Source organism: Aquarana catesbeiana, linkage group LG01 (assembly GCF_042186555.1).
Source record: "Aquarana catesbeiana isolate 2022-GZ linkage group LG01, ASM4218655v1, whole genome shotgun sequence".
In the NCBI taxonomy this organism is placed as follows: Eukaryota; Metazoa; Chordata; class Amphibia; order Anura; family Ranidae; genus Aquarana; species Aquarana catesbeiana.
This window is the reverse complement of record NC_133324.1, coordinates 333,887,078-333,897,368: the sequence shown is the minus strand read 5'-3', so window position 1 is coordinate 333,897,368 and position 10,291 is coordinate 333,887,078. Positions and strand designations below refer to the sequence as shown.

Here is a 10,291-nt window from a genome sequence, read left to right as displayed (position 1 = left end):
GGGAGGAATCCCTGTCCCCCTGGAATGGCATATCTCTGTTTATACCCGTGGTTTCGGCCCTTTCACCCCAGGTGGTGACAGATGCTGCAGCTTCTACAGGCTTCGCGGCAATTTTTGGCCACCAATGGTTTTCAGGACCCTGGCCTCAACAGATACTGTTGATACCTGGCTTTACCCGAACATCCTCCCTCTTCGAGCTCTATCCCATAGTGGCAGCCGCACAGCTCTGGGGTCATCATTGGACAGGGCAAATCGTGGTCTTCACCACCAACAATCAGGCCACGGCAGACATTGTCAACAAAGGCAGGTCCAAGTCCCTATCAGTCATGTCCTTCCTGCGCAGATTGGTACAACTGTCTTTACAACATCAGTTTAACATCCACTGTTCATTTATGCCAGGTAAATACAATCTAGCTGCTGAGTCACTGTCACATTTTAATTACACCTCCTTTTTCAAACAGGTTCCCGGAGCCGATCCAGTGTCGGCCCCTATCCCTGTTTGGTCTCAGCTGACCCTGGACTAATAGAACATTTACAAGGAGCAACCCAGCTCATCAACCACTCACTGTCCCATAACACACTCAAAGCCTACCAGACAGCTTGGAAGGCGTTCAATAAATTCCTGGCACCCTGCTGCAAAGGAACTACAGATGTCAAGCAAGTACTGGCCTTCATTTCATATTGCCACACTCAGCTGGCCTTATCTTATAATACCATTCGGCTATACCTAACCGGCATACAACATTTCTTGACTCTTCAAGACCCTGCAAAGTCTTCACTGTTCTCGTCCCACGCTATCCGAGCCATCCTACATGGCATTCAGAAACACCAATCAGTGGTCAGCACCAAACGTTTACCTATTACGGGGCCCATCTTCAGGGATATGTCAACCATCCTAACTACTGCTCCATTTGGTCTTCTCCCCAGTACGGTCCTACAAGCAGCCATATATTTGGCCTACTACGGGTTCTTGCGACCTGGCGAGTTCACCTGTAACAACCCCGCAGGCCAAGTACTACGTAGACGGCACTTGGTTCACTACCAAGACCACTTCGTCCTTCACCTCGAGGTTTCTAAAACCCAACAAACAGGCTCTGGAGTGGACATTCACCTTTACAAAACTAATAATAGCTGGTGTCCAGTCACAGTACTCAACCATCTTCTGTCCCTCCTGCCTGAACAGCCGGACTCCAGTCCTCTTCTACCATTCCCAGTTAAACCCTTAAGTGCCTGTCAGTTTGTGAAACACATAAGGATACTTCTCCGCAACCTTCACTTTAACCCTAGTCAGTACTCCGGACACTCCTTTGGTATCGGAGCAGCCTCCGCAGCACCCCGTCACAGGGTCCCAGATCACGTCATTAAAAGACTAGGCAGGTGGAAGTCAGCCTGCTTCGCCCGGTATATCCCTAACCCTCAAGTGGAGATGGCACAGGCATTTTCAAAATTGGCTCAATGAATAACTGAAAATCAATAAAATATTATACCCCTACCTGAATGTTTTTGCCCCCTTATTTTGGCATACTATCCATCAGACCAAGGCACACTTTCAGGTCCATTTCATATGGTAAGTCCACACTTTCAGGTCTATTTCCAATGGTAAATCTTATGTTAACTATAAATGTTATTATGTCCATATCGGACATAGGGCTCCAACCATAAATATATATATATATCCCAGCTTAGTGCAGCTACATCTCACTGCAGGCCATTAGTATGTCTGGAAGGCCAACAAGGAGAGGCAGACAGTCACAAGCCAATAAAAGAGGGCAAGCAGGCTCTGTGTCTAGAGGCAACAGTGCTGGTCGTGCATCCTCATCAGCACGTGGCCATGGGACACGCTTGGCCTTTTTTTCGGCAGCTGGCCGCGTTGAGCCCCAACATGCGGAAGACTTAGTCGAGTGAATGACCAAGCCGTCCTCATCCTCCTCATCCTCTCTCACCCATGCTCAGGGTACTTTGTCTGGCAAAGCAGCTGCCAACACGGCCTCTTCCTTTGGCTCAATGGCATCAGTGACTCGTTCCCTAGCCCCACCATATCCTCCTGAGGAGTCCCTCGAACTGTTTGACCACAGTGTTAGGTACATGCTCCAGGAGGATTCCCAGCGTTTAGAAGGCTCTGATGATGATACTGAGCTAGATGAAGGCAGTAACGTGAGCACGGACAGAGAGGGTGCCCAAGAAGGACAGCAATCTGGCAGTCATGCTCCCCCTGCTGCAGCATACTGCCAGGTTTGCTCCAGTGATGAGGAGGGAGGGGATGATGAGGTCACTGACTCAACGTGGGTGCCTGATAGGTGCACTGAGAGGAATGAAGGTGTAGAATTAGGTGTGTCACAGCCAAATACTTGTTGGCAATCTGCTTTTGGTACACCGACGTCAGATTGTACCAGGCAAATTTCCCTGCCCCAGCTGCTGCAAAGCCGAAATAAATTCGCTCCCAGCCATCCACATGCCCAGCGGTTGAATGCTAGCTTGGCAAAATCGCTAGCACTTCAGCTGCTACCTTTTCAGTTGGTAGACTCTACCCCCTTCCGTGAGTTTGTGGAATGTGCGGTTCCTCAGTGGCAGGTAACCAAACGCCACTTTTTCTCATGGAAGGCGATTCCGGCTCTCTACCAGCATGTGGAAGGCAATGTCCAAGCCTTGCTGGACAGGGCGGTCAGCGGTAAGGTGCATATTACCGCTGACTCATGGTCCAGCAGGCATGGACAGGGATGTTACCTAAGTTTCACTGAAGGGTCTGGTATAGATTTTGAGGGGGACCCCATGCCATTTTTTTAAAATTTCCATACCAGACCTAAAGGGCCTGGTATGGAATTAAGGGGGACCCCCCACGTCATTTTTTTTTTTTATTTTGGTTCGGGGTTCCCCTGTGGGGAATTCCCATGCCGTTTTTATCAATTAACTTTTATGTGTATTGTCGGACCGGCAATTCATTAATAGCCACGAGTAGTTTTAAATGACTTTTTTTCCTTTGAAATGTCATTTTGCTGTCATATTACACTTTTATTGTTTCACTTTAAGCATTATTAAAATCACTGCTCCCGAAAAAACGGCCGTTTTTAAAACTTTTTTTTGCATTGATCCATGTCCCCTGGGGCAGGATCCGGGTCCCCAAACCCTTTTTATGACAATAACTTTCATATAAGCCTTTAAAATTAGCACTTTTGATTATTCATGTTCGTGTCCCATAGACTTTGACGGTGTTCGCGTGTTCGAACAAATTTTTTGCCTGTTCACATGTTCTGGTGCGAACCAAACAGGGGGGTGTTCGGCTCATCCCTATTAGGCAGTGCTTGCAAAATACAAGCAAATTCCTTACAAAGCACAACATTTACTTATAAAAATACAATATGAATAGGAGTTGACACACTCTCTCATGGTCAGACTTAGCCCCTCATTAGCCCCAGACTTAGTTCACATTGGAGTGACTTGTCAAATCGCATGGCAAGTCACATCCTATTGCCGGCAATCGCACTGTTCAAATCGGTGCAATGCCGACTTTGCAGTGCAGCATTGATTTGAAAAAGTAGTACATGCACTGAAGCTGCACAGATGTCTTCAGAGTTGCACCCGAAGTCATACTGATATGCTGCTTTGAAATTGTGCGATTTCAGATGAAGTCGTACAATTTCAAAGCCGTAGTCAATGTGAACGGGGGCTGAGGTTACATGTACACTAGCCTACCCTGACCACCGGCAGTCAAAACATTTCTATCCTAAACAGGATTCTTCTGCGTTCAGTAGAAGGTGGTTTAACCTCACCTAAATGCGGCAGCTCTTAAACTCTGCTAAAAGCCTATGTGTACATGGACACATAGGGGGTTATTTACGAAAGGCAAATCCACTTTGCACTACAAGTGCAAAGTGCACTTGAAATTGCACTTAAAGTGCACTTGGAAGTGCAGTCGCTGTAGATCCGAGGGGGACATGCAAGGAAAATAAAAAACAGCATTTTAGCCTGCACATAATTGGATATTAAAATCAGCAGAGCTTCCCCCTCATTTCAGATCTACCCCTCAGATTTACAGCGACTGCACTTCCAAGTGCACTTTCAGTGCAATTTCAAGTGCACTTTGCACTTGTAGTGCAAAGTGGATTTGCCTTTCGTAAATAACTCTCATAGACTTTTATGGAGGTGAGTTTAGGAGTTTGGGCAAAAACATGCCAAAAGCTCCTAAACTGAAGCTTAGGAACTGCCAGGAGCTGCTAGTATACACAAAGCTTAACAGTACATTTTGCATTATACAATAATACAATGATGACCTCTAGTGGGCAATGTTATTTCTATGTTGTGTAGGTACAGTATAGGTAAAATGATAAGGTAGGCATAAGGAAAGAGATATGAAAATCTATGAATCCTGTTTTCCTTTTTTTAAACAGAATTTCACCTTGGCACGTGGCTAATTTACATATGTTCACCACAAGAACAAGTTTGTTCTCACCTCCGACAGTCCTCTGAGCACAAGAAAAACAAATTCACCTCATTGGCCCCCTTGCAGTGATGTTAAGAGCTTCAGTGGTTTTAATAAGCCATAGTAAATGCAAAACAAATTGTGTTGTAATGTGTGAAAAAAATACTAGAAGTACTATGCATTTATGATCATGTATTTTATAGGCTTGATTGCAATATAGTAACATGATTGTACATTAAGCCAAATTCTATGTATAAAAAATATACTTAAGAAGGCTGTTTGATTAAAAATAAATCTGCACGTGTGAAGTGCAGACATCAAAATCTGTAGCAGCATCTAGATCCCCCCCCCCCCCCCCCCACCCCCCATTTAGCTTTGGCGTTTGCAGCTACCTAAAGGAGTACATTTTTCACATAGTCAAGTGAACCTTTGTTCATTTTGAACTCCTAATTATGTGCACAGGAATAATAAAAAAAAAAATATTTTATTTATTTTGGATTGGATAATTGAAGTGAATATAACTTTTCTGCACTAAGTACCTTACAGCAAAACTCTAGCTAAAATACAGGATATCAATTAATAGCCTATTAAAAAATAAAAACAAACAAGCTTTTGCTGCACTATTCATGTTTAATCAAAAGTTTTCTGCTGCAATACTTTTCTTCTTCCACTAGTGTGGTAGCCTGTATCATTGAACTCATCTGCTCTGAGCCCAAGGGGTATTGGATGTGCCCCAGCCTGGACAGTGAAAGGAGAAGCAGCATCGTCCTCTCATAGCTCTACGCCGGGGGTCAGCAATCAGTAGATCACAATCTACCTGTAGATGGCAGACGGGTGACTGGTAGATCATGGTCTGGGCTTGCTGACCCACCACCCCAGAACATCAAACAGAGTGCAATGCAGAGGGACTATTAGTAAAGTTGGATATGTAGTAGAGAGCAAAAGCCACATAAGCCAATGCCTTCTCTGTAGTGCTGGCTCCTGTCCCATGCAGAGTGATACCAACTGCACTCCACCTCTTTTCCCGGCTAGCGGTCTCCAGAGTGGTGCCAGCAGCAGGAAAGAAGAGATCTTCAGGTCAGTGTGAAGCAATACACTGGGCATAATAGTATAGGGCTGCTTTCACACTGCTGCGCTGCGGTTTACCCACACCTACCTGCAGCTTTCCTGTGGGTTTGCTGCACTTAGCCATAGACTTCCATTATATACTTCAAGTTTGGTGCACTTTTTGAAAGCGCACCAAAACTCCTGAGTTTTGGTGCTCTTTCAGAAAGTGCACAACACCAGCAGGATATAATAGAAGTCTATGGCAAAGTGCAGCTAACCCAGGAAATTTGCAGATGCACTGCGCTGCACCCGCGGTGTGGGTAAACCGCAGCACTTCAGTGTGAAAGCAGGCTTATAGGGGCCTCAGAATAGTACCAGTTCATTCACAAATGCAGCAGGCACTGCTGCTCCCCTGAAAAGAGATCCGAGTGTGTTTGACAGGTGCTGAGGAGGCGATATGTTGGCTCCTCACCACCTGATTTAAACCCATGATTGCAATGCATGCAATTGCTACACGGAAGTATTAGAGGTTTAAATAAGGTGTGAGGGGACGACACTGTACCCAGCGATCTTTGACTTCTCCCATGTTGTTTAGGTACATCTCCACCTCTTCAAGGTTGCCTACACCTGCTCTATGCTATAGGGACTCCAGGGCAAATCCAGATACTTTAATTTAAAAAATGCATTTGATGATCTATTAATCACAACAGATTATAAAAATGTAATAATATCACAACAATGTAATTAACTGATATAACATACTGGAATGTGATTCAATTTAACATAATAATTTCTTTAAAGCTTCCTTCACCTCTTTGTTTCTAAGGCTATATATAATGGGGTTTAGTAATGGGGTGATCAGTGTGTAAAAAACAGCTACTACCCCATCAAAAGTAGATTTCGAGTTAGGACGCATATAAGTAAAAATGCATGGGATATAAAACAGTGCTACTACTGTTACATGAGACACACAGGTGGAGAAAGCCTTTTTCCTTCCATCCACAGTTTTTATTCTTATTATGGCTAATATAATATTTATGTAAGAAGTTATGATCAGAAGGAAGCAGCTTAGGGAGATTGCTGCAATATTAACCAGAATCATAGTTTTGTTGATCGAAGTGTCTGCACAGACCAGTTTCAGCACTGGGATTATATCACAGAAAAAATGGTCTATCTCATTAGAGTGACAAAAAGGAAGATGGAAGGTTAACACGGTGTGAGTAATGGAGTGCAGTGACCCGGCCAACCAGGATCCAAAGGCAAGGCATGTGCAAACCCACCAACTCATCAGTTTGTTATAGTGTAGGGGCCGACAAATGGCCACATAGCGATCATAGGCCATGACGGTGTACAGAAAACATTCAGAACTTGCCAAGAAATGGAAGAAGTACAACTGGGAGACGCAACCACTGAAGGGAATGGTTTTCATGGACAATGTGTTCTCCAGCAACTTGGGTAAGGTGACTGAGGACAGGCAGATGTCCAGCAATGACAGGTTTGTAAGAAAGAAATACATTGGAGTATGAAGAGATGGAGTTCTTTTAACCGTGCTAATAAGGAGGGCATTTCCAATCAAAGTGGAAATATAGATAACTGTGAGAAGCAGAAAGAGGGGGATCCGTAACTCATCCACACATGGAAGTCCTTTAAGAATGAATTCTGCCAGGAGAGATGAATTCTTATCATCCATTTATCCATCAGTCATATTATGAAATATTATAGACAAAGAGAATGGTTCACTGTGATGCTGGATAATATGTTTTATTTCATGGATGTACTAAAAAAAAGTCATGTTTGATGACTTTGTTGATAATGTTGCTAATATGCTGACCCTTATTCACTGTTTATCTGCTCTATCACTACTAATGTAACATGTATATGATTTCTTTCAGAAAATATAGACTAGGTTACCCAGCATCTCGTAAAGGAGTAATCACTCACTAGATATAACAGCAATGGCAAATGATTGTAATCATAGCAATCTGGCAGGGCAGAATGATATGTTATTGGTCAATGTTATCAATATAGAGATAAATATACTCTATGTGTATCAAGTATTTCATTTATTCACTGTGATAAATATCCAGTATATTTTCTGAAAACCAAACTCTGAGGCTTCAGCCAGTGTCTCATTTGGCAATGTGTCCCCTAATCGCTACTTTTATAAGCCTTAAGGAATCCTAGGAGAAAGATGATTTTGCTTAACATGGGAATACTTAAGATATGTAATTATGCAATATTTCATTAGCAGTTCTCGTTACTGTTACCATAAAATAACCTATAAATTGATGCTTTTTAGGGTCCATTCACACTATATTGCACTATATTTTGTTTGATGAATGTACATAGGGGGCATTTATAAGGCAAATTAGCAACATGTTTAGATGCAAAGCAGGTTGCCTTTTACTTATAGTCTGCGACAGGTTTACAAGAGGACATTTAACAGTTCTGTTGCACAGCAAGATAATGCTAAAAAGGTGCATTGAGACAGATTGTATGACAGACTTATTACGAGGTTATTACAGCTTAAGTCATATAGTAGTGCTGCTCTAAAGTTGCACTACAACTGAATGAAGCCTCACCCTGACTGCTTCCTACTTATGCATCTGTTAAGAGTGAAGATCTGTTTTATCTTCAGTAATTAACATGTTGCAGATCTTGCAAATCTATTGCAGTTGACTGCCCAGGAATTTAAATGCACGGTTTGCAAATACACTGTATACCTGTCATGCAGTGTATTAGCAACCACTGTGCCTGTATTCCTGGGCAGCAAACTGCAACAGATTTGCAAGGCCTGAGATAGATCTATTAATGTGGATAAGACAGATTTTCACCCTTAAAGCAGAGGTCCACCCAAAAGTAGAGGAACTTGTGCTTTAAGGACTCATGACCGCCTGACATGCCACATTTGGCATGTCATTTTTTTGAGGGGGTGAGCGGGTACCTAGTTCTGACAGGTACCCAGCTCCCACTTGAGAGGAAGTTCTCCTCCCCCTCCCTCCCTGCCTGCAATCTTCTGGGATACGTCACAGGTCCCAGAAGATTGCCCGGCCATTCAGGAGGCACAGTGTGAGTCGCACATGCGCAGTGCACACCTGGCTGTGAAGCCACAATCTGTCACAGCTGGGTGCCCACACTAGTGATGCTGGCACTGGGGAGAGACGGGGGTGAGAACTGAGGCTTCGGGCGGCCGCTTCGCTGGATCGTGGGACAGGTGAGTGTGTGTTTAATAAAAGTCAGCAGCTACACTGTTTGTAGCTGCTGACTTTTAATATACACAGAAACGGCTGGAACTCTGCTTAAACAGGTGCGCAGTTATTCAAATCTACCGCAAACCTCCCTCTTCCCCTCTAGAGCAGGGGTCTCCAAACTTTCTAAACAAGGGGCTGGTTTACTGTGCTTCAGACTTTAGGGGGGCCAGACCACAGCCAATGGGAGTAGAAAATGTCCTAGCATCAGTGGGAGCAAACAATGTCCCATCTTTGGCATTAGGGGAATTATTAGTGCCCTATCGTTAGTGTCATTGGGAATATAACTGCCCTATCATTGGTGTCAGTGGGAGGAATAGCGCCGTATCATTGGTGTCAGTGGGAGGAATAATGCCCCATCCTTGGTGTCAGAGGGAGAAATAGCTCTGTATCATTGGTGTCAGTGGGAAAAATAGTGCCCCATTCTTGTTGTCAGTGGGAGGAGTAGTGTCCCATCCATGGTGTCAGTGGCAGGAATAGTGCCCCATCCTTGGTGTCAGTGGGAGGAATAGTGCTCCATCCTTAGTGTCAGTGGGAGGAATAGTGCCCTATCATTGATGTCAGTGGAAAGAATAGTGCCCCATCATTGGTGTTTGTGGGAGGAATAGTCCTTAATTGTTGAAGTCAGTGCAGGAATTATGGCCCTATTGTTGTATGACAGTGGAAGGAATAGTGCCGCATATCAGTGGGAGAAATAGTGCCCTAAGGGCCGGATTAAGGCAAGCAAAGGGCTGCATTCTGCCCCCCCGGCCACAGTTTGTGTTGCCAGCCCAAACAGGGAGTTAGAGCACACTTGATTTCTGGCAGATCAGCAGACAGGTGTATGAGAATCCACCACTCCACCAGAAAATGGCAACCTGATCACCCCTCTACTTGGGGAAGGTATGAGAGAGTTTTGGTGGCGGTCAATAACTGGATATTTTCAATGTACTCTTGTCTCAGCACAAATCCTGAGGAGATGAATATGGATCATGAAACACATTAATATTATAGTCTGTATAAAAATGACAAACATTGTATCTTTGTGCATCAAACTTTAACCACTTCAGCCCCGGAAGGATTCACCCCCTTCCTGACCAGAGCACTTTTTACAATTTGGCACTGCGTCGCTTTAACTGCTAATTGCGCGGTCATGCAATGCTGTACCCAAACGAAATTTGGGTCCTTTTCTTCCCACAAATAGAGCTTTCTTTTGATGGTATTTGCTCACCTCTGCGTTTTTTATTTTTTGCGCTAAAAACGGAAAAAAAATGATATTTTCTACTTTTTGTTATAAAAAAAATCCAATAAACTCAATGTTAGTAATACATTTAGGCCAAAATGTATTCGGCCACATGTCTTTGGTAAAAAAAATGTCAATAAGCGTATATTTATTGGTTTGCGCAAAAGTTATAGCGTCTACAAACTAGGGTACATTTTCTGGAATTTACGCAGCTTTTAGTTTATGACTGCCTATGTCATTTCTTGAGGTGCTAAAATTGCAGGGCAGTACAAAACCCCCCAAATGACCCCATTTTAGAAAGTAGACACCCCAAGGAAATTGCTGAGAGGCATGTTGAGCCCATTGAATATTCATTTT

The 10,291-nt window shown here is 43.7% G+C and overlaps 1 protein-coding gene across 1 annotated transcript; it reads right to left on the bottom strand.

Annotated features, from left to right (window-relative positions):
* Positions 1 to 6,242: 6,242 nt before the first annotated feature.
* On the bottom strand, positions 6,243 to 7,154 carry LOC141114435 (olfactory receptor 10G4-like). Its single transcript, XM_073608146.1, has one exon. The coding sequence runs from the start codon at positions 7,152 to 7,154 to the stop codon at positions 6,243 to 6,245; it is 912 nt and encodes a 303-aa protein (XP_073464247.1).
* Positions 7,155 to 10,291: the final 3,137 nt, after the last annotated feature.

Excerpts from the sequence above, each read along its gene's own strand:
- LOC141114435 (XM_073608146.1), bottom strand. The coding sequence starts at position 7,154 with ATGGATGATAAGAATTCATCTCTCCTGGCAGAATTCATTCTTAAAGGA.